This window comes from Polypterus senegalus, chromosome 11 (assembly GCF_016835505.1).
Source record: "Polypterus senegalus isolate Bchr_013 chromosome 11, ASM1683550v1, whole genome shotgun sequence".
NCBI classification, from domain to species: domain Eukaryota; kingdom Metazoa; phylum Chordata; class Cladistia; order Polypteriformes; family Polypteridae; genus Polypterus; species Polypterus senegalus.
The window spans coordinates 104,935,217-104,960,571 of NC_053164.1; the positions used below are offsets into that span (position 1 = coordinate 104,935,217).

A 25,355-nucleotide genomic window follows, 5' to 3' on the forward strand; every position below is an offset into this window, starting at 1 on the left:
CACCACCACACGTTTATTTACAATGTCTATTTACAATAAAGATCAGTGCACACAAAAACCCCACAAAGCCCTGGCCACTCAACGCCTTCTTCTTCGGGCTGCCTCCAAACTCTCTTCTGCTTTGTCCTGCCTCCACCTGACTCCAGCCTCAAATGAAGGGCGACGGCCCCTTTTATTATCACCCGGATGTGCTCCAGGTGGGTTTTGGCAATTACCTGCCGACACACCCCTGTGTGGCGGAAGGGCCGGCTGCATCCCCGGAAGCACTCCGGGTGTCCCTGCTCGTCCCCCCAGCACTTCCTGGTGTGGCGGAAAGGGCTGAGGTCCAGGGCTCCAAAGGCATGGGGACTCCCCCTGGCGGTGACCACGGGCCCCTACAGGGTGGAGCTTCAAAGCTCTGTACCCGTGGCCTCCAAAGGAACCAGGGTGGTCGCCCCCATATATATATGCGTTCTTCTTCTTCTTTTGGCTGCTCCCATTAGGGCTTCATCACAGCGGATCATCTTTTTCCATATCTTTCTGTCCTCTGCATCTTGTTCTGTTACTCCCATCACCTGCATGTCCTCTCTCACCACATCCATAAACCTTCTCTTAGGCCTTCATCTTTTCCTCTTCCCTGGTAGCTCTATCCTTAGCATAAGTGTGTAGAAGTGTTGCACAGCATTTACATTGTGATTTGGCCTTTAAAACAAATGGATTGCATGTTTACTAAGAAACATCCTTCATGGAGACAGGGCTTTAGTGGGTTTTGGTATGCAGCTTTTATGGGAAGCAACAAAGCTGTACAGTAAATATAAGCTTATAAAATTTTAATAATGAAATGTATTAGTTTAAGTATACAGAGAGAGGAGTGATAAGGAAAGACAGTTTGCAATCTTAGTTGGCATGTTATAATTAAGATATAACAACAAGCTCTATATCTTTGAGTATTCTCTAAAGACAGGTATTTGCATTTCCAACTTAAAAAGTGAATAAAATGTTGTGTAATTAACTTGTGAAGTTCAATCAAACAAAGACATTAGCCTCAAATTAATAATTCGGCCTGAAGCAGCACTGATAACATTTAGCTTAAGGTAGTATGTCATCTTATCCTTTAATAAGTTTACCAAATTTGCTTAGAGGATTTTAATTAACTAACCAATTAAAGAAAGACAGGAGCTCGTGCTGGTTGTAGTGCTTTAGCCTGTAGGCACTCAGGGGGCAGAGGATTGCCCTGATCCCTCCGATTCCCAGGCATGCCGACAGCAAGCCAACATAGAAAAGCATCATCTGCTCTGTCTTGGCCAGTGAGTGAACAATGTGGTTGGTGTCAATGTAGAAGTCTTCAAAAGGGAAGGCAACCACTGGCAACATTGCAGTACCTGTGGAAGAGACCAGGCTTATTAAAGTGAAATATTCAAATAACAGCCCTTCATATTTCACTAGGACATCAGAATATAGTTGGCCTCTGGATTAAAGAGAGAGATAATTAACAGCAATGCAACTAAATAGACCAGATATGGAACTGACCTTGTGGAAGTATCAAGTAATGTGATTTATTTCACTTTATTCCTTTTTTGTGATTTACTAATTTAACGAAGCTAGAATGTAGCCATTCCTAAAAGCTAACTTGAAGCAGCTTGCTCCTGTAGTGGTTTTTGGTAGGTGTGCCCACTTAAAAAATGTAAAAGTGGATACCCTACATTTGATATGAATGTTCAGAATGACTTAAAGTAGAACAAAACAGGAATAATTAATTAAAAGTGTATCTACCTTACAAACTAAATATTTATACATGCCTGTTTTTGTTAGTTTGGATTGAATTAACCATATTCTGTTTTTCAAAACACCTTGCCTACCTTCTGGTATATTCTATAATGACTATTCTAACAACTCGAAAGCTCTCACTTATTATCGAAAACGCACTTGATTAATGGCATACATTGATCCAATCATCTTATAATTCAGTTTAAGATCATAGATAACCAATGCCTTTCAAAGAAGCATTGGATAAAAGATGGAAACCATCATAGGACCCACTGATGTATGCAATGACATTCACTCATCTGGGACAAACTTCCAATTAATCTAATATGGACATCTTTGGGATGTGCAAAGAAATCAATTGATATTAGGGGTTTATTTGGAAGTTCTAAGACAGCAATACGATGGTGAGTCTACTATTTGAAGAACCGGGCTTCGCATTTCTAGTTAATGTAAACTACTCCAAGAAAAGGAAAGCTTAAGGTAGCTCCATTCCTGTTTCACAACACAGAGTCTCAGACTCAGATATTCAACATGGACGTGGCACCTTCCTATTTATTCTGATTTCTTTGGCCGTCCCCATTTAACCACTACAACCTGCTGTTAGAAATAATGCCTTTTGTCCCACTTTTGTCTTGTATTCACAAGAATCTTTTCATCCTCGGGCTCCTCTCATCAAATGAGTTACTATTTATAATGTAAGTATCATTTGTGAAGCAGTCTGCAGGAAACTTTTCTTATTGCATTCTTTAATCATTTATTGTCATATTTTTAAATTACATTTTTTTGACAGAAAATATTTCACATTTTTAATGTAAAAAGCCAACAGATATATAAATGTAATGTTACTAAAGGGCAAGAAATGTATCATATGTAATAAAACTTTTCTGAAACAAGACAAAAAATTGTAATTAAGTTATTATTCTTGATTGACATGCTCCATTAGAGGGGAAATTATCTTGGTAATTACTGTATGTAACTGAAAGGAAATTCATATTCTTTTATTAACTTAGATCACATAGACCAAACTATTTTTTCATTTGCCTAAAAGAGAATGGTAATAAAACTCAGGAAAACTGAAATCACCTGAAACAATTCAGTGTTTGTACTCTTAAAGATATTACCTTAATGTAATAAAGACTAATTAGCTGAAGACAAAGTACTCAAAATGTGTCCATTACGGAATTTCTCTTTGATTAGATCACTTCTTAATAGTTCTACATGACGTTAATGCATTCATTAAGAATATGCCAATATATTTAGTGAGCTGGCATTAATTAACTGGGCTAATTACTCTGTTGTTGCAGTATAATTATGGTATGTGCTGGTTATATTGCTTCTGTTTTAACCTAAGAGTTAACATATGGAGATAGTGAAAGGCTGCATCAGTGTGTGTCTGCAAAAGGAAAAAAAGGAAAAGGTTATTCACACACTAAGACTTAATATCCGGTATACACAACAAAAAAAGTTAAAATAGCTAAAAATCTGAAGAGGTAAAGTTATTTTTGCTGTTTCTTCTTTAAAAAATAATCTTTCCATTAGTTAGAAAGCTCTTAGAATATAACATCTCCCCTCTTCACTTTGCATATGCATACATTAACACATACAAACACAGATATGTATAAATGCGCCAGACATAAAACAAGCAATGCCCAACTACAACAGCTACAATAGTAAGACGTGGGGAAGATTTTAAATAAATTTCATCAACTCTGACTGGGTCTAACTAAATCTGTCACTTATTCTTTGTGTTTCGTTGGTTACCTGCTCTCTTGACGTGGTTTCCTTTGTGAACGCTACTAAAACTCTTCTTTATTTTTATGTTCTTTTATAGGGCGGCATGGTTGCGCAGTGGGTAGCGCTGCTTCCTCGCAATTAGGAGACTCGGGTTCGCTTCCCAGGTCCTCCCTGCATGGAGTTTGCATGTTCTCCCTGTGTCTGCATGGGTTTCCTCCCACAGTCCAAAGACATGCAGGTTTAGGTGCGTTGGCAATTCTAAATTGTTCCTGGTGTGTGTGTGTGCGCCCTGCGGTGAGGTGGCGTCCTGCCCAGGGTTTGTTTCCTGCCTTGTGCCCTGTGTTGGCTGGGATTGGCTCCAGCAGACACCCGTGACCCTGTAATTAGGCTATGGCGGGTTGGATAATGGATGGATGGATGGATGTTCTTTTATTCCTTTCGTTAAAAACTGGCTACCCTTCCTGTCAATTGCTTTTCTGGACTCTTTGCTGAATGAGCTCAAAGACCCATTTATACTCCTTGTCACAAGTTAGGTCACATTATATGGCTTCTAGTCAAACTTGATGACTTCAGTTGCTGATCTCACCTGAGGATGTCAAATTAGATCTTATCTAATCTTATCCCTGCATCTCCAAATTTATTTTTCAGAATCTATAAGATAATTGAAGCCTCTGGTTAACCCCATAGCCCAGGTCATATTGTACACATCTGGCTTACTGCCAAATGAAATTAGATGGCAAACCAAACAAAATTCCCAGTATTGGTTAGCATGAAGAAAAAAGAATTCTGATAAAGGTACTATATAATCAGAGTCAGGCTGGGGTCAGAAACCATAAAGACGAAATTATACCAAAATGTTATCAAAAAAGCATCAAAATTCTAAGCCCCAGGTCTAAAGGTCCATGTTAATGTATTAGATTGGATGTACTAGAAAGCACGCCACAATCTTATATAATGGCAACTCAACTAAAGATCATGTTGATACCAATTGAAGCAGTCACCAATAACGCTATGCCACAGTACAGACAAATGCTGCATAATGTTAATGTAAGAAAAGCAGTAACCAAAATACAATTGTGATGACTCTAATAATGATAGTGACAATATAGATTATAACAAAATAAATTAGCAAAAAATTGTGGGGAGCAAGAATACATCAAAAATAATGATTCACAAAGTTTGTTGCCCATTCCTTCTCAAGGAAGCGTAGGGACCTGGCCCATGCTGGACAGTAACAGGAACATGCGGCCCCTCGGGTCATTTATGAGTAGTTTCAGCTGTCTTGGGTCCCTTAGACTACTTTCTGAACTCCACCAACCATTCATTACTAGTTGCTTTTCTCATTCTTACATTTGTTTACCAGCTTCCAGTGGGTATGGTGCTTTTGGGAATATTTGAGTCTCTCACTATTCTTATTCCTTTGAAGTATTGTTTCATTGAGGATCCACAAGACATCTTCTCAAACTTGCAGCACAGTTACTTAAAACTAAAGTGGAAACGCAGTCACTTAGCCAATAAAGCGGCAATGACAGTCATTTGTCATAGTGTAGCAAAGTGTAAAATGTTATTTATAATTTTTTTTTAGTTATGAACTTCCCTAAAAAGAGTTGATCCCTGTAAATAGTTAATAGTATACCAACAATAAAATCTGTTGTAGTACGGGCGTTAATTAGCGTCACACCTCACAACCTGCATGCACCACGTTTTTGGCTCTAACGCCAGAAGCGAGGTGGACACTGTAGGGGTAGGTTGGAGTTTCAGTTCTCCCTAAGTTTTTCCCAATTTTTATTTCATTTACTTTGTGTTAATAAATTATAATCAATTTAAATTATTATTTAATAGGCAGAGGGGAGAAGACGTTTATGTAATGCCCTGTCTATATTTTTCCTTTTGTTTTGAAAAGGTATGCTATATATATTTTTCTTTTATTTTTATTTACATTTGTTAAGAATATATAATTATGACTCAGGCGCTGCCGCGAGTGGCAGCCTTTCCAGCAGCTCCATGTATGACTTTATCTTTCTACCTTTTTCTCTATTTTTTCTCTATTTCACTTATCACTCCTACCACTTTCTTTTATGTGGACTCGTTCCCAGGACACTTTTTGCTACTTTGTACTACTTGGAAATGGATTTTTACACGCAGAGACTCGTCTATTCAGGTAGTTATCTTCAAGCGCTGAGAACAAATCCCAGCGCTGGTGCGGTTCCCTATTTACCTGACGAGGTAAGAAGGTCATATCATGGCAGCAGAGCCGGTGCTAAGCTAAAAGTCAAGCGGCTAGCGAGAAAGTGGCGATAGAAGCCTTCGGTGCCTTCTGTGATCCTGGGAAATGTGAACTCACTACCAAATAAGATCGACGAACTACCTGCACTGGTGAAACATGTCAGGACCTGCAGAGAATGCAGTTTGTTGTGTTTTTGTGAAACGTGGCAAACAACTAATATCCCAGATGCTAATGTGGAGCTACCTGGGTTTAGCACAGTTAGAGCGGACAGAGACGCAAGTACCTGCGGAAAGAAGAAAGGAGGAGGACTCGCTCTCTATGTGAATGTAAGGTGGTGCAACTCTGGAAATGTAAACATTAAAATCTCCACTTGCTGCAGGGACATTGGAACCAGAGAGTTTGGACACGTCATTGTTGTTATTGTTTACATCCCTCCTTGGGCAGACGTGGAGATAACGGGTGACATCATCCATTCCGCTGTTGCTAAACTACAAACGCAGCACCCCGAGGCGCTTGTGCTAATCGCTGGAGACTCTAACCATGTGACGCTGGACAAAACATTACCTGCCTTCTCCCAGTATGTGGATTGCAACACCCGGGGAAATAGGACTATTGACCTACTGTATGCAAATATTAAAGACGCATACAGTGCCACCCCGCTGCCTGTGCTTGGGAAAGCAGATCATAACCTGGTTCAGCTTCAGCCTCACTACAAACCAAGATTGAGGGAGCTACCTACAACCACACACTCATTCAGGAAGTGGTCCGCTGCAGAGCAGACTCTGAGAGACTGCTTTGGAACTACAGACTGGGATATTCTAGTGACAACATTGAGGAGGTTGTTAACTGCACTACTGACTACATCAACTTCTGTATGGACATTGTAGTTCCAGTAAGGACAGTACTCTGCTATGCTAACAATAAGCCATGGAGTACAAGTGACATTAAGGGCCTTTTGAACCAAAATAAAAGGGCTTTTAAAAGCGGTGATCAGCATGAGCTCAAGCGCGTGCAGAAGGAACTCCGAATTCAGCTCAGGGCGGTGAAGGAGCAGTACAGGAGAAAGCTGGAGCAAAAGTTGCAGAATAACAGCATGAAGGAAGTGTGGGATGGGATGAAGACCATTACTGGTTGCAGCTCGGGGTGCCACCATCGAGAGAGACATGGAGAGACCAAACCAAATTAACAACTTCTTTAACAGGTTTGACCACCCTAACCCACTCTCACCTCGGAGCACTGCACCCTTCACCCATCATTCTGCTGATACCAGCATAGGAGAGCCATCCCCACCCACAATTACAGCAGCCAAGGTAAGCAGAGAGCTGCAGAGTCTTCATGCCAGCAAAGCAGTGGGTCCAGATGGAGTTATCGCCACGACTGCTGAAGGTCTGTGTGCTGGAGCTGGGGAGTCCTCTACAGCACATCTTCAACCTGAGCCTGGAACAGGGGAGAGTCCCAAGGCTTTGGAAAACATCTTGTATCATCTCAGTCCCAAAGGTATCATGTCCTAGTGAGCTGAATGACTTCCAGCCTGTCGCTCTGATGTCACATGTGATGAAGACCATGGAGCAGCTGCTGCTTCACCACCTGAGGCCACAGGTCCGCCATGCCCTTGACCCTCTGTAGTTCGCATACCAGGAGAAGGTGGGAGCGGAGGATACCATCATCTATATGCTACACTGATCCCTCTCCCACTTGGACAGAGGTAGTAGTGCTGTAAGAATTATATTTCTGGACTTCTCTAGCGCCTTCAACACCATCCAACCTCTGCTCCTTAGGGACAAGCTGACAGATATGGTAGTAGATTTATACCTGGTGGCATGGATCATGGACTATCTTACAGACAGACCTCAGTATGTGCGTCTCGGGAACTGCAGGTCTGACATTGTGGACAGAAACACAGGAGTGCAGCAGGGGACTGTACTTTCTCCAGTCCTGTTCAGCCTATATACATCGGATTTCCAATACAACTCGGAGTCCTGCCACGTGCAAAAGTTCGCTGACGATACTGCTATCGTGGGCTGCATCAGGAGTTGGCCGGAGAAGGAGTATATGAACCTAATCAAGGACTTTGTTAAATGGTGCAACTCAAACCACCTACAACTGAACACCAACAAAACCAAGGAGCTGCTGGTGGATTTTAGGAGGACCAGGCCCCTCATGGACCCCGTGATCATCAGAGGTGACTGTGTGCAGAGGGTGCAGACCTATAAATACCTGGGAGTGCAGCTGGATGATAAATTGGACTCGACTGCCAATACTGATGCTCTGTGCAAGCCTTCCTTAGAAGGCTGGCATCTTTCAACATCTGCAATAAGATGCTGCAGCTGTCCTATCAGACGGTTGTGGTGAGTGCCCTCTTCTACACAGTGGTGTGCTGGGGAGGCAGCATAAAGAGGGATGCCTCACGCTTGGACAAACTAGTAAGGAAGGCAGGCTCTATTGTAGGCATGGAGCTGGACAGTTTGACATCCGTGGCAGAGTGATGGGCACTGAGCAGGCTCCTGTCAATCATGGAGAATCTACTGCATCCACTAAACAGTTTCATCTCCAGACAGAGGAGCATCTATCTATCTGTCTATCTAGTATAAAATTAGGATTTTTTTGTATAAAGCTATGTGTACTGTAAATAGTTCTCTTTGGAAAATTTGAGTAATTTTTTTGTAAATAGTTTTATATGTAATGTGTTTGTATAAATAAAAAGGCGAAAAGCACGGTGGATGCTGTAGGGGCAGAGGGGAGAAAACGTTTATGTGAAGACCTGTCTATTTTTTTCCTTTTGTTTTGTAAATATTTTTTGGAAGAGGAAAATAAAAGCTTGTGTTTTAATCCTACATGCCTATGTGACGATCATTTACACAACGTAGGGAAAGGCGGATTGTATTCGGTTACAGAAATGGTGCCGTGGTCATCAGGTCAGCTGCTGCCTATCGCCGGGGTCAAGCAAGTGCTGTGAAGACTTAGGTATCCTTTCTGTGAGCCAGAGGAATCAGTTTATGTGAGAGCTAATGACGTTAAAGGACACTTAATTGGTTATTGGCTACAGTTTCTATATATATAGATATAATGTTTAGAATTGTTTCATTATAAACTAATACTGGTTCTGTAAATTGTGTATTTATTGTCAGTTATATACATATTTTCTTTTACTCTTCATGTATTGGCTATTGTAATATGGCTAGCAGGGGGCATGGACTGAAGTTTTTAGATGTGACCCCAGTAGTAGGGAGGGCTAGGTCAAGGCTTATTGCATGCAAAGGAGATTACAGGAGGGCAGGTTAGGCAGTCAATTTATAGAGAGCATTCGGACACCATGGAGGCAAATGCATACCCTCTGTGAAGCCAAAGTTCTCGACCCCTACCGATAGTGCCCCTGATACTTTGCAGCAGTTACGTGATATTATAGGAGAGCTAGGTACTCAGACTGGTGATTCTGTTGCCAGTCGGTTATTGGCTAGTAGGATTTTTGACACCCCAGACAGTTTCATGACTCCTCCTTCTGCTGGCCGACCTGATCACCTGTCTAATACTCTTGATCCATCCAAACTAAATGTTGTAGTAAAGCCAGACAGGAAGGAACCACCAGTCTTCAGAGGAAATGAATCAGACAAACACACAGTGCAAGAATGGATAGACATTATGGAAGTGTATCTACATAATAAGGGAGTCTCTGTCCCAGAACAAGTGGACAAGGTGCTAATCTCTTGGGACAGGCAAGAAATATTGTCAAAGTTGGATGGAAGAGTAATATGACCCTAAACAGTGTTTTGCACCCTGAAGTAATATACAAAATATTGAGGAGATATTTTAGTGAGAGTCCGGAGTCTTGCTCCCCAGTAACAGAATTTTATGCCACACAGCCAAATGATGATGAGAGTCCTGTAGATTATTGCGTTTGGCTGAAGACTGTTGCTGAGCAGGCTGACAAACACTTGAGGAAGAAAGGTGCAAAGATGGAATACAAGTCTACAGAGATTGCCATGATATTCATAAGAAATTGTCCAGATTCTGATCTTGCCAGTGTTTTTAAATGTAAACCGATTAGTAAATGGTCAGCCGCAGAGGTTCAGGAGGCTATTGATGAGCATCAGAGTGAGCACTGGGCAAGGAAGAAATCTATTAAGACAAGCAAGGTTGGTAGGACACCAGCGGCTGTTACTGCTGTTAATAAATTTGCAGTAGAGAAATGTGATAATGGAGCGACAAGTGTGCCGGAAGTCGCAGACAGATGAAGGTAGATGTGCATAATAATCAAAAGGTTGGAGAATTTGAACAAGTTCTAGACATGTTTGATAAAGTTTTGGCACAGACAGCCATGCCTCCTCAGCAGCCAACTCAGTGGGTGGCTCGGGCTTCCTGTAAAATATGTGGTGATAAGACACAGCATACGCGTGAACATTGCCCAAGGGAAAGAAGGTGCTTTGTTTGTTTGGAGACTGGTCACCAGGGGCCTCATGTATAACGCCGTGCGTAGAACTCGCACTATAACATGGCGTAAGCACAAAAGCCGAAATGTGCTTACGCACAGAAAAATCCAGAGGCAGGAATCTGTGCGTACTCCAACTTCCATGTTCTTCCGCTACATAAATCCCGATCAGCGTGAAAACTAACGCTCGTGCACGCGCATTATGTAACGCCCCAACTCCTCCCAGAATTACGCCTCTTTGAATATGCAAATCAATATAAATCGCCCTTAAGCTCAGCCTTCTGTGAAAAGACAATGGGAAAAGCACGGGGGAAAATATAAGAATTTCAGCGAATACCAAGTGGAGGCAAAGGAAAAACATACTATTTGTTCAAATAAACCGTGGTATAATCAACAAAAGGAAGTTGATCGAGTGACATAGCGTGTTGAACTTGAAAGCTCAGATATCAGTCGCCGTGAAAAGGTGAGTTGTAGCCCACTGTCTGAGTGTCATATGAAAGCTTTTTAGGGTACAGAGAAAAAAAAGGCACAGTGGGGAAAAAAAGCACGAAATGTCAACTTCAATCTCGAAATTTCCACTTTAATCACGTAGTTTATTTTGTCATTAAAGTAGAACATCATAAACGTCATCTTAAAATCATTTACTTAACCAGTTTCTCAAATCACATCGTAATTAAAGTAGCACGTTAAATTCTTTGTTTTGTATTTGATCTTCTACTCGTATGTGCTCTATGTGTGTGAATCACTACTTGCTTCTTAAACCGGCTCTCTTCCTCCAACTGTACACAGCGTCCATTACATTCATGATATTACAGCTCTTTGAATAACTAAAATACTGAGATGTATACGTGATATCATTAAGAGTTAAAGCACGTTATTAAACATGGGTTTTACAGCGCAGCGATTGTGCACGACCATCGATGAAATTATTTATTGCAGCAGTACTCAGGGGCGGCTCTTGGCTTGTGGTGACACTGGGCAGAGAAAGAATCGGTGGCTCCTTCGTCCGTCAGTGTCAGTAAGGCAGCGTATGCATGGTGGATGGCCACGTCCGTTGCAGACACTGCATAGCCGCCTCGTGCTCATGACACAAGCATTTAACTTTTGCCGAAATATGTCGCTGCGTTTTTAGCTATGTTGTTATTTTCTCTTTCTGTTTTATATTCAATATATATTGGCGTGGCCGTCACTGCAGTCAGTGCTTTTCTTTCCCCAAGTAACCGATCGCCACACAATCAGCCCTGTAATAGAAGTTAAGCCATCTGTAAGCTTAGCGCCGATTCTTCAAAACGTTTAAAGAACATTGAAATATCTTCGTAGTACATGTTTAATTATTCTATCCTTAACGACACTCCCAGTGAAGAATATAGATTATTTAAACGAAGTTAAAGTTTTATCTGTATAATTTAACAAACATATTTTGCTGCATTTCACCTTAAAAATTATATCGTCATCATATGTAAATACATTATAATTATAACTATAGTGCAAGTTTACAGTGGGGTGATTGTACTTATAAGTACAAACAGTTCTACAAGCAGCAATTGATTGAGTACATTTAAAGTTCTTGGGAATAAACTGTTTCTGAACCGCGAGGTTCGTACAGGAAAGGCTTTAAAACGTTTTGCAGTGGCTGAGACAGCGTGTCCTTAAAGCTGTATACCGATAATTCTCTTTCCGATCAGTCGCTGCTGTGATTCACACTCAGATACAGTGATATAAATACTCCGAGTCGTGCAGTGAGAGTAATATGGAAAAAGATGATGGCAACTCCTAACGGGAGCAGCTGAAAGAAGAAGAAGAAAGATAAGAAGAGGAAGGTGCAGTCAGAGTAACAACGCTAAATCAGTTATGGTATTTGGAATACTATGGCTGTTCCCTGGACCATTATATTGTTAAGAGTTAATTACAATCAGATGCGTTACACTAATAAACAATATGCTGTTAGTTTCAGTGTATTTATAAAGCCGTGTCATGAAAATAATGAGTAACCACACAGGAACAGTAGCACTGCTTTGATGCTGGGTGCCGCCAGTCTGCAAAACCGAGCAGAGAACTTGTGTACGACAAGGCATGAGGTACCGTGGAAAAGTGCGTGGCTTTACGCCAAGTGTAGGTTTTATACATCGCGATTTGAACGTGGAAAAGTTCTTACGCAACATTTCTGTGCGTACGCACCGTTTATACATGAGGCCCCAGGAGAGGGACTGTACAAAAGTACATTCGCATACTGTTCACCCAGATGCTCAAGTGACTGACCAGTGAAACTAAATTGTTCTCATTTGGGGCAAAGTGTGAGCTTACTAAGTCAGACCCTCAATCTTGAAGAAGATTTGGCTTCCGTTTATGAGGAGAGTAGCAGGTTGGCTCCAAAGGGAGGTCTGGTCATATGCCAGAATGTGCATAAATTGGAGAGAGCAGACAGTGTTCTACACGGATGTGAAAGTAAATAGCCGAGTTCCGTTATTGGCTTTACTAGATACTGGTTTGATGGCGTGCACGATGAGTGAGGATGCAGAAAAGAAACTTGCAGAAGAAAGTTTGTTGCCAGAGGTTGTTCAGACACCCAGAGATGTTATCTTAGTGGGATGTGGTGGGAAACAGGTGTGTCTGAAGTGCATTTATGAATTGGAGCTTAACGTCTATGACCAAGTGATGAGTGATTCCGCTGATGAAGCTAATAGTGCACAGTTTTTGAGCATGCTGTCTGGCATAACCAGATAGAGAGGTGATATGATTCCGGATGTAATAGGAACCGCAAAATTAACTAGTGCTGTTACACTAATGCCCAGTAAAGAACATATGGGGGAGGCTCTCTACGCACGTACCCATTTCCAGTGGAAGTGCTATACTGATAGAACCACCAAAATGTCAGTCACACTGGAAAACCATCTTAGTAGGAAACCCATCTTAGTAGCTTCAATATGTGGTGATCAATGGGTCCCAGTGAAGATTGTAAATCTGAGTGATAAGCCTGTGACGCTCAGGAAAAATACAAGGATTGCCAATGTATCACCATGCGTGGCACTGGAAGGTTTTAACCAAAGGCTGAGTTGTGACACTGTTAAAGTGCTAGGGGCCAAAACACAGGACATTTTGAGCAATGCAGCCAGTACTGCTAGTGCCTCTTTACCTTCCAGTTTGCAGGATGATTTGAACAGCCTAGGGATGGATGGTATCAATGTAAATGCATGTGAGGTATTGACTTATTGGAGGAGTCAATTGGTAAACCTTGTGAAGAGGTATGAACACATGTTTTCCAAGGATAAGTTGGACAGTGGCAAGGCCAAAGACTTTGTTCATTGCATCTTTCTGACAGATAGCCATCCTTCCTGGTTACCCTATCGTCATGTTCCCGCAGGGCAGTATCAGAAGTTAAGGGAGGTCCTTTCTGAAATGGAGGAGAATGACATAATTTGGAAGTCTTCTAGTGAGTGGGCTTCCCCTCTCGTTCTTGTTTGGAAAAAGAATGGTGACTTGGCATGTCTGTGTTGACTACTGGTGGTTGAATGCACGCACAGTAAAAGGCACACATCCCGTTCCGCACCAAGCTAACTGTTTAGCTGCTCTGGGAGGTAATGCTATTTTCAGTACAATGGTTTTGACATCTGGTTTTTGTAATATTCCAATGCACGAAGAGGATAAGAAATTAACTGCTTTTACAACTCCAGTGGGTTTCCACTAATTCAACAGAATGCCTCAAGATTTGTGTAACAGACCAGCCAGTTTTATGTGCCTGATGGTGAATATTTTTTGGTGACCAGAATTTTTTGACATTATTATGTTACCCTAATGATGTGCTGATTTTTGCCCCCAATGAGGTAGAAGCCATCAAAAGACTTGAAATGGTTTTTAATAGGCTAAGTGAGCATGGTCTAAAATTGGCCCCAAGAAAATGTCATTTCCTTCGGTGCAATATTAGGTTTTTAGGCCACGTTGTCATGAAATTGGAGTCACCACTGACCCAGAAAAGGTGCAAGCTATTGCTGCTCTGACTGAATCAGACCTTATGTCAGAAGACGGGGTCACCTCTTCAGTGAAGAAAATAAAATCCTTTCTTGGCATGGTAATGTACAACCAAAGGTTCATACAAAATTGCTCCAGTGTGGCTAAGCCACTTTTTGCCTTGACAGGAATGTTAACAGTTAAAAAGGGTAAATCTAAGGGCGCAGCTGTTTTTAAGAGTCTTAGCAGAAGTGATTGGACTCCAGAGCATAGCAGAGCGTTTAGTGGTCTTGAGGATGCCCTGCTGAATTCAGTAGTGTTGGTTCACCCTGATTTTGGCCACCCCTTTATTCTCTCAACTGATGCTTCACTTGATGGATTGGGAGCAGTGCTTTCTCAGGTTTCTGAGGGGGGAAGTAAGGCGCGCCCCGTTGCTTTTGCAAGCAAAGCATTGACTCATGCGCAGATGAAATACCCTGCCCATTGATTGGAATTTCTAGCATTGAAATGGGTGGTCTGTGATAAATTTAGTCATTGACTTAAGGGTAATCCTTTTACTGTTTGGACAGATAACCCATTGACTTACTGTATATTCTCACCAAACCCAAGCTAGATGCCTGTGAACAACATTGGGTGTCCAAGTTAACGCCATATAATTCTGGCATTCAGTATATTCCATGCCCCAAGAATGTAGTTGCAGATGCTCTGAGTAGAAAACCATTTGTAAAAGCCAGAGTTGGTCAGAGGTTTCTGACTGAACCTTATGAGGCTCTGCTTGATGAAGCACAACAGATTAAAGATAATGCCATACAGAATGTTTTCCATCTGAGCGCCAACTGTCAACAAATCCAACAAGTGGAGTTTGTTTCGAAAGAGAGACACTGTTCACTTAGTAACGAGGAAGACACAGCAGTGCTAGATGGTCAGGTTGACTGGGATGAGAGAACAAGAGGGAGAGCATCCTCTTGGCTTGTCCAAGATGTTAAGCAGTTGATCCCACCGGGACAGTGTGCTTTGCCTGTATTCTCTCTGAAGGAACTCCAGGATAGACAGCAGGAAGATAATGTTTTATCAAGGGTTTTTTATTATGTGGCCCGGGAAAGGAGACCATCCAGGAGAGAGAGAGTGAAGGAGATGTTTGAGGTTCAGAAGGTATTAAGACAGTGGGATAAACTCAAGTTGTTAGATGGGATATTTGATAGAGTGATTAAACATCCTTTGACTGGAAAGAGACTTCATCAGTATGTTGTCCCCACCTCACTGGTGAAACAAGCTCTGTAGGTAGTGCACGATGAAGCAGGACATCAAGGTCAATATAGAACCCCGTACCTGACAAGACAGAGATTTTTTTGGGCAAATATGGAGCACCGTGTCAGGAAGTATGGCAGGTCTTGGAAGCGCTGCGTAGTAAGCAAGACACCAGAACCGGAGGGTAGAGCCCCTCTTGAAAGCATCAGAACCGCAAGCCTTTTAGAATTAGTTTGTATAGATTTTTCGTCAGCAGACGATTCACATGGGAAGTCAACGGATGTTTTGGTCATTACTGATCACTTTACAAAGATGGCCCATGCATTCCCGTGTCATGATCAGTCGGCTAAGCAAGTTGCCTCTCAGCTCTGGGACAGGTATTTTTCTGTTTATGGCTTTCCCGAAAGAATCCATTCCAATCAGGGAGCCAATTTTGAAAGTCAGTTGATTCAGGAGCTACTGCTAGTGTCTGGTGTAAAAAAGTCCTGGACCACTGCCTATCATTCTATGGGAAACGGAAGTGCAGAACATTTTAATAGAACGCTGGGAAATATGATTAGAACCTTGCCTCCATGGGTGAAGCAGAATTGGCCTCAGATTTTGCAGACGTTAACCTTTGTATACAACTGTACCGCACATGAGACAACATGTGAGGCTATGCACCTTTCTATTTAATGTTTGGTAGAGTGCCAAGGCTACATGTTGATCTGATGTTTCACAATGTCGGAAGGGATTGCAATCTAATTAAATATGACAAATATGTATTGAAAATGAGAGACAATCTGAAAGAAGCAATGGCTACTGCCCAGACCAATGCCAGCATAGGTCAACAGTGCCAGGCCGACTATTATGACAGAAAAGTGAGATTGTTGAAGGAGATCATGTCCTAGTGGCAAACAAGAGTGAATGAGGGTTTGGGAAATTAGCACATAGATGGGAGTCTATTCCCTATGTAGTGATTGCAAAAAATCCAAGGTGTCATACTTATCGGTTTAAAAATATTAGTGGAAGGTTGTGCACCGGAATCTTCTATTACTTGCTAACTTTCTGCCATTGGAGACTGAGGACGATGACCATCAGTCATCATTTGCTAAGTCAGCAGCATCTAGCTATGAGTCTGAAGATGAGATGCTGGCAAATACTTTAGAGGGGAGGACCGAAAATAATTCAGTCGACAGAACTGCACATTGGGTATTGAATGCCTCTGATCCTAACGAGCCACCTGATGATTCTTACAATGATGAAGAAGAGATCAGTATCCAGGCAGATAAGAGGAAGAACGAGATCTTGGAGCACGATCGGATAGGTGGACAGGTGAACGGGTCGGACCAGAAATCAATGAATGGCTTAGACAATGTCAGTGGATGTTCAGTCATTGAAAGTTCAATTGAAAACAATACAGTGTCAAGAATTAAAACTAGGGGGGGTAGAGTAGTGAAACAGGTTAATCGGTTGATTCAGAATATGTCTCAAGAAATTGTGCCATTTAAAAAGCGTTCCGTTACTGGTTTTGTGAAATCATTATTGTTGTAATTAAGATATTCGTGTTGACAGTAACCTTTTGGGAAAACTAAGTGATTAAAGGCTGCTTTAGTGACAGATGACAATGCTATGAGTATTGCTAAGTTGAGAAGGAATATTGTCAAATAGATGAGATGGTGTATGGGGCACCCCCAGTGCGAGTGTACTTGAGAAGGGTTGTGCAACCTTCTTTAGTCACTTTCCCAATGTAGTGGGTAACACATATGTTGTATACTGTGGATACATTGAGGTAGTCAGCTGTTAGCGCCTGACTATTTTGGTGAAGTTTGGAAAGGAGCATGAAGTGTAAAATTTATATTTTTTTTTTTTAGTTATAAACTTCACCAAAAAGAGTTGATCCCTGTAAATAGTAAATAGTATACCAACAAAATAATCTGTTGTAGTACGGGCGTTAATTAGCGTCACACCTCATAACCTGCATGCACCATGTTTTTGGCTCTAACTCCAGAAGCATGGTGGACGCTGTGGGAGTGGGTTGTGGTTTCTGTTCTCCCTAAGTTTTTCCCAATTTTTATTTTATTTACTTTGTGTTAATAATTTATAATCAATTTAATTTATTATTTAATAGGTATAGGGGAGAAGACGTTTATGCGACGCATTGTCTATTTTTTCCTTTTGTTTTGAATAGGTATGCTCTTTTATTTTTATTTTCATTTGTTAAGAATATATAATTATAAAATTAGGATTTTTTTTATATAAAGCTGTGTGTTATGTAAATAGTTCTCTTTGGAAAATTTGAGTAATTTTTTTGTAAACAGTTTTATATGTAATGTGTTTTTTATAAATAAAAAGGCGAGAAGTGCGCTGGACACTGTAGGGGCAAAGGGGAGAAGACGTTTATGTGATGCCATGTCTATTTTTTTCCTTTTGTTTTGAAAAGATTTTCTGGAAGAGGAAAATAAAAGCTTGTGTTTTAACCCTATGTACCTACGTTACAATCATTTACACAACGCAGGGAAAGGCAGATTGCAGTTGGTTACAATAGCACACATTACACCACACGACAGATATTTTCTTCCAGTACAAATTCCAAAAAGACGTTTAAGCTCAGCTGCCTGAAAGCCAGACAGAACATCTCAGTTAATATTTCTATAATAAATGACTAAAAACATCCAATCCATTACCCCCTAACTGCCTTTGTAGGAATATTCCCCTAAAAAGGAGGACTAAGGTTTAGGATTACATGGTCATCACCAGGTTGCACCCATTCTCCTTTCTTTCAAGGGACATTTCCACCAAACTATGTTTAAGAGTATGTGACATATCCTCTTGTTTAGGATGGAAGATTAATTAAATGAAGAAAACAATGAGAAAATAAGCCTAATGCAGTTTTTGATTTTTGACATTTAGGAGTTCCTGGAAAGAAATCCAAAAAAGGGGGAGCATCTATGTACTTCAACCAGAAAATGCCCATATCGTGTCCTTGGAGATTTTGACCACTGCGGCACACAATAAATCTTATGTGGGCTGAATATCTGTTCAGACCACAAAACTACAATAATTTTACATTAATACATTGAACTGGAATGTACTGTATGTCTTCTTTTTCTGTGTCATTTATTACTTTTTATGAGCTATTTTAATGTAAGTGGAGATCTTTATTACAACAATTATGTAGAATAAAATCATTAATTTTACACACAGCTTAAAACCTTGGTGTGCTTTCTGATGTAGGCAACACATTCCACATAGTAACAAAAATACATCCTAAGCAGATATCTCTAACAGGTTAGTGCAAATTCCTACATTTTGGTGAGGGGAACATGTTTCCAAACATGCTTGATATTCCTGTTGTCTGTGTTATTTTTACACATTTTTCTTTTAATTGTGTCAGTAATGTGTGTTATTAATACATAAATAAAGCAAATAGTATATTTGCTATTGAATATAAACAGTAAAAAATGTAAATAAAAAGGCACATTTTACACATATTGTATAATTTCAGCACATAAACACTTCTTGTGGGAATCACGACAAACCTGATATTCAGATGAACACTTTATGAATTATAGCCAAGCAATCAAATACCGACAACATGGTGCTAAAGTGGTACTATCCGCAATACAAAGAACAAATGTATTGAAAGATTTTAAACACTGTTTTCTGAATATAATTAAATCAGAAAACAATATGAACTTCTCATTGTTTGTTTAAATATCTATAAGAAAATATTAACTAAAGAGGCTATTCACCCCAAATCATTCTATTGCTATAATAGTAACCTGACTTATATGTCTCAGTATATTGCATATTAAGTGGGCAATACTAACAAAACAGGCTATTTACCCCAAATCACTCTAATTCTATAATACTAACTTGACTTATATGTCTCAGTATATTGTATATTGCATATTAAGTGGGCAACAATTTTCACAGCTAACTGACAAACCCTGACAACAACAGAAGATTTCAAATTAGGAAACATTAAGGCACACTTTGAAAAGGACACAAAAATGCACCCAAAATGTCTCTTGATATGTGACAGGAATTAGTGGCAGCTCCTAATGATAATAATCTATCCATCCATCCATCCATCCATCCATTATCCAACCCACTATATCCCAACTTCAGGATCACGGGGGTCTGCTGGAGCAAATCCCGGCCAACACAGGAAGCAAGGCAGGAAACAAACCCCAGGCAGGGTTTAAAAAATTATAATAATCATTTTTTAAAATAACTACTTATTTTGTGCTTTTTACACTACTCAAAGCGCTTTACATGAACAGACAGACATCTGTCCATATTGGATGGAGGGGAGCCACTTCAACCACCATCAATGCATAGCACCATGGATGATGTGAAGGCAGCTGCATTATTGCACTAGTACAATCACCACACATCAGCTGTTAGGTGGTGAAGAAGTGAGAGAGATAGCCAATTGGAGACAGGGGATGATTAGGGGGCTAGAATGGACGAGACAATGATGGACAATTTATCCAGGATAAAACCTATTCTTTTACAAAGCTGCCCAGGAATCTTTAATAACTAAAGAGAGTCAGGACATCGGGTTTACATCTCATTTGAATGCACTGGGGCATTGGGACCCATGCACAGACCACAGGATATGCGATACTTGATGGCCTCACCAACACCTCTTCCAACAGCAACACAAGCCACTACTGGCTAGGCCTAACATGATTAGCTTCAAATGGATGACCTGTTCTGAAGGGCAGGTAGTATGGCTGCTAATGTGAGATTAAATGACAAAATTTTCATACAATGTTCAATTCAATATTTGTGATACTCCATACACTAAGCCCTGAGGCATAAGCATGATAGCAGGTGATTTATTAATAATGTAATTTTCCAGTGGCCTTTGTGTTGCACAGTTCAGAATAAAAATACATAATGATCCTGTAATTATTGCTTTCTCCATTAAATGTTTTACAAAAATTACAGTGCCTCAGACAATTTAGGAACCTTGTTTGAATGTCTCACGCATCTGTAGTATGGCATTAAATCTAACTTCACAGAATGATTATCTGGGGAGATTTTTCAAATAAGGAAGACAGAAGTTTTGATGTAAGTCATTCTACTCAATAATCACAGAGACTCAGAGATTCAGTGTTGTAGGTTGCAGGCTGCTTAGCACATGCAAGTGAGAATTTCATTGTGTTCTGTGCACATGACAGTAATGATCCTACAAACCTGTTAAATATGTATGATAGTAATATATATTGCTCAAAAGAAAATAAGTGAACACTTAATCAATTAAGCTTCAGGGATATCGATCTGTCCAGTTAGGAAGCATAAGCGATTCTGAATGAACTTCACCTGCTTTGGTGCAAATGAAAGTGAAAGCAGGTGCACTGAAGAGACAACAGCAAGGCAACCTACAAAAAGGGACTGGCTTTGTAGGTGGTTGTCACAGACAATTGCTCTTCCCTTTTCCTTCCGGACTGATTTGTCTGTACTTTTGCTTTTTGCTAGTGTCCTTGTCACTACTAGTAGCATGAGGTGATAGTTGCAGCTGATTCAGGTTGCACAGGTAGTCCATCTCTTCCAGGATGGCACATCCATACATACCATCCCAAGAAGATTTGCTGTGTCTCCCATCACAGTCCCAAGAGTATGGAGATCAAACCAGAAGACAGGCCATTACACAAGGAGAGCTGGACAGGGCCGTAGAAGCTTTATTGACTTTGTTTTAGACTGTGATAATGAAGTTTTCTCTCATTTTGTTGGGCAGTATACAGTGTATATATATATATATATATATATATATATATATATATATATATATATATACTAATAAAAGGCAAAGCCCTCACTCACTCACTCACTCACTCACTCATCACTAATTCTCCAACTTCCCGTGTAGGTAGAAGGCTGAAATTTGGCAGGCTCATTCCTTACAGCTTACTTACAAAAGTTGGGCAGGTTTCATTTCGAAATTCTACGCCTAATGGTCATAACTGGAAGGTATTTTTCTCCATTAACTGTAATAGAGTTGAGCTGGAAAGGCGGGCGGAGTTTCATGTGACATCATCACACCTCCCACGTAATCACGTGAACTGACTGTCAACGCAGTGCGTAGAAAACCAGGAAGACCTCCAAAAAGCGCTTAAGAAAACATGCATTATATAATTGAGAAGGCAGCGAAACAATAAGAAGCGAGCGAGTGACATATACTACCATATTCATGAGTGCTGCTACCTCGGAAAGAAAGCAAACCTAAACTTTAAATTAAGTTCATAGACAGGCTACCGCTGGCGTTTCACATGCCCACAGGTAATGCGGGATACAAGTTTAATGAGAGGACGCAGGATATAAACGAGAGTTTTGATCACTTTGTAACTAAGGTAAAATTGTAGGTGAAGGGGTGTGCTTATGCAAATTACGAGACTGTGTTTGGGGGGATTGACAGTTAAGGTGGGTGGGGAGTCACGTCATCATCTCCCCTCCCATTCATCTCATTTCGCTCTGAGCTGAGCTCCGTGGCTAACGCCGTCTTCCGAAGCAACTTCGTCAGACTGCCACCAAATACTCACAGAAAAATCCACAAGTTAATACACACGCTGTCTCTAGAGTTTCTCCACACTGAATCCTCCAGGCACTATTTACAAAAGGTCACATTGACAATCGTGTTACGTTATTTTTAAAATCTTTCCTTTTCTTAGCACAAGCACAGCTGAGAAGCTTCGATGCATGTGCTCCATGACGCGTTAAAAAATAATGCATTTAATCACACTTTGCATTACAAGCAAAGGGAGCTTTTGTCAATGCATGATTTCCTGGTACACGATTACATTGATCAGCATCCCGATTCATTTTACCCTCGCACCACCTTAGTTTGAGAAGAAGTATGAAAAAATATGAGGTTAACACAGAAAAACAGATCACCAATTCAAGCTTTATGAATAATCGATTCGCCATCAATAATTGTTTTGGTAAAGCCATCCTCCTTCCATTTTATAATTTTTCCGCCACTAGCCATGATTAAATGAACGGTAAAAAAGTAAGAGCAAAGCGAGGGTGACTTATTTAGGCAGGCATATATATATGATAGCAACACTCATGACAATGTCAATCATGTTACGTTATTATTAAAATGTTTCCTTTTCTTTTTCATTACTTCTTTAACACACTACTTCTCCGCTGCGAGGGGCGGGTTTTTGCTATATATATAATATATGAATTACCTCCAAAGAGCGCTGAGACTTTTGATATCATGAACGTGTCTGCAAAACTGGGGTCTCCTGCTCAGCAAAAGTCGAGCAGCCAGCGCGCGTGCATAGCTGTGCTGGCCTTTGAGACGCTGACTGCGCTTTTGCCTTAAGTCAAAGTGAGCACTTTTAATTTTTTCATCCTCCCCCTGCGCTATAGCCCAGACAAGTGCAAACACGGGACCCCTTTTCTACACCACGGTAAAATAATATTAAGGTGATTCACACTTTCTTTTGCACGTATACGATTATGAGGTCCTCAGCTCGGATTATGAAGACACGCACAGGAGTGGAGGACTGACAGTGCCATCACAGCCGATTAATGGCGGGGACGTCTCACCAGTCTACACAAGACCCACTGCGACTGTCCCCAAAAGGCGATCATAACGTCAGCGAACACATCTCTCTATACTATATAAAAGAAAAAGACAACTTTCCTTTCTTTACACCTTTTTTCCTTTTATCCCAAACCAAAGCCTTTCTCTCTTAATACTGCAGAGGACACAAAACTAATTTTCTTTAAATGCCGGTAAGGCACATTACCAGAGGCACAAATTTGAGCGTTCACATAGAAAATGTAATTTCAATGTACCTGTACTTCTTAAAACGTTAATGTTTTACTGTTTAATAACTTATAGACTATAATTTATTATTTTTCCCTTGCACTCAGTGACCAAACCTACACACACACATATAGACACATACAAGCATACACACAAGTATATGTATGTGTATATATATACACACACACACACATACATACATACATATATATAATTGTGTGTGTGTGTATGTATATATGTGTGTGTATATATGATGTAGATAGGTAGGTATGTATATATATATATATATATATATATATATATATATATATATATATATATATATAATATATATATATATAAATATATATATATGTATATATATATGTATATATATATATATATATATATGTATATATATATATGTGTATATATATATGTATATAGATATGTAGATATGAAGATATGTATGTGTATATATATGTATATATATGTGTATGTATGTATGTGTGTGTGTGTGTGTGTGTGTATATATGACAGCAGCAATCCAAGCTGTGATAAAACAGTAAAAAGGAGGCGTGTCAGACGTCGTGGTACATTTTCTGATGCAACTACCGAAAACAACTTCGTGACGCTGCCGCCAAATACACAAAACAATTACTTTGACAATCATGTTACATTATTTTTAAAATGTTTCCTTTTCTTTTCATGACTTCTTTAACACATGACATCGCTGCGAAGCGCGGGTATTTTGCTATATGTATGTATCACAGCGACACTCATAACAGTGACAAAACAATTACATTGACAATCATGTTACGTTATTTTCAAAATGTTTCCTGTTCTTTCTCTTTCCTTCTTTAACACACTACTTCTCCACTGCCAAGCGCGGGTATATATATATATATATAGATAGATAGATAGATAGATAGATATATACATAGATATGAGAACAACATATATATATATATATATACACGGATAGATAGATAGATAGATATATATATATATAGATAGATATGAGAACAACACTCATATCAATGACAAAACAATTACATTAACAACCATGTTACGTTATTTTAAAAATTTTTCCTTTTCTTTTTCGTACCTTCTTTAACACACTACTTCTCCAATCACATTTCAGCCATCATTTGTTGCCAGGCAGAGAGGCTTTCACAATCCATTGTGCAGGCACTCTAACACAGAATAAATGTCGATTAATCTGTTACTTCAATCAATCAGATTTTGAGTTGGTGTCAGTAGGGCCCTCTAGCAGGCGTACGGCAACATCACCATATTCAGACCCATTGATTGGATAGAAGCCGATATGAGGAAGTCTACGAGGCCACTGAACGCACCGAGCGAAAGATCGTCGCGCACACTATGGCCAACTCCATGGCAGGATTCTGGACAATATTATTTGCCAGACACAGACCAGATTTCAAGACCACGAAAACCTGATGCTTGTTACGCTCCTCGAGCCCCAGAAGTTTTGGGAATACAAGAAAAATTTCAAGCATGCAGCCTTCTCCAGTTTAACACAAGAGCCACGAAGCACTTTTTGATCTGTCTCGGCTAAAAACAGAACTGACTGTAATGTATGTCATGGATGAATTTGTTTCCCACTGATCTCTTTGACTTCCTTCATCAGAAAAATCTGAATGAGAGCATGGGGCTGCTGTTCACATTGGTATATTTGGCGGTGAGCATTCCTGTGTACACTGCTTCTGTCGAGCGGACATTTTCAGCCCTAAAGCAAATTTAAACTTATGCCAGAAATACCATAGGGCGGGTTCGCCTTTCAGCATTAGCTTTGATGGCGATAGAAAAGGACATTTTGATGGAACTGAAGTGCACGGATAATCCGTACGACAGAGTAATTGAACTGTTTTTGAGGAAAGAGAGGACGATGGATTTTGTTTACAAATAATCTGAATTTTTGGTGAGTAAAATGTTGCGATTTTCCTAAATAATATTGCAAGTTTATGAGTTATTATTGATGTTTTTTATGTGTGTCGCGGCTGTGGCTGCAGGAGTTATCTTATATATATATATATATATATATACTAATAAAAGGCAAAGCCCTCACTCACTCACTCACTGACTCATCACTAATTCTCCAACTTCCCGTGTGGGTGGAAGGCTGAAATTTGGCAGGTTCATTCCTTACAGCTTCCTTAAAAAACTTGGGCAGGTTTCATTTTGAAATTCTAAGCGTAATGGTCATAACTGGAAGCTGTTTTTCTCCATTTACTGTAATGGAGATGAGCTTGAACGCC

At 40.1% G+C, this 25,355-nt stretch overlaps 1 protein-coding gene across 1 annotated transcript in view; it reads right to left on the reverse strand.

The window, feature by feature from the left end:
• The window catches only part of slc15a5 (solute carrier family 15 member 5), a 111,072-nt gene that overhangs the window by 73,067 nt on the left and 12,650 nt on the right, over nucleotides 1-25,355 (reverse strand). Inside the window, exon 2 of the mRNA XM_039767980.1 lies at nucleotides 1,139-1,361. Coding sequence (XP_039623914.1) covers nucleotides 1,139-1,361 — 223 coding nt within the window. The remainder of the gene's footprint in view (nucleotides 1-1,138; nucleotides 1,362-25,355) is intronic.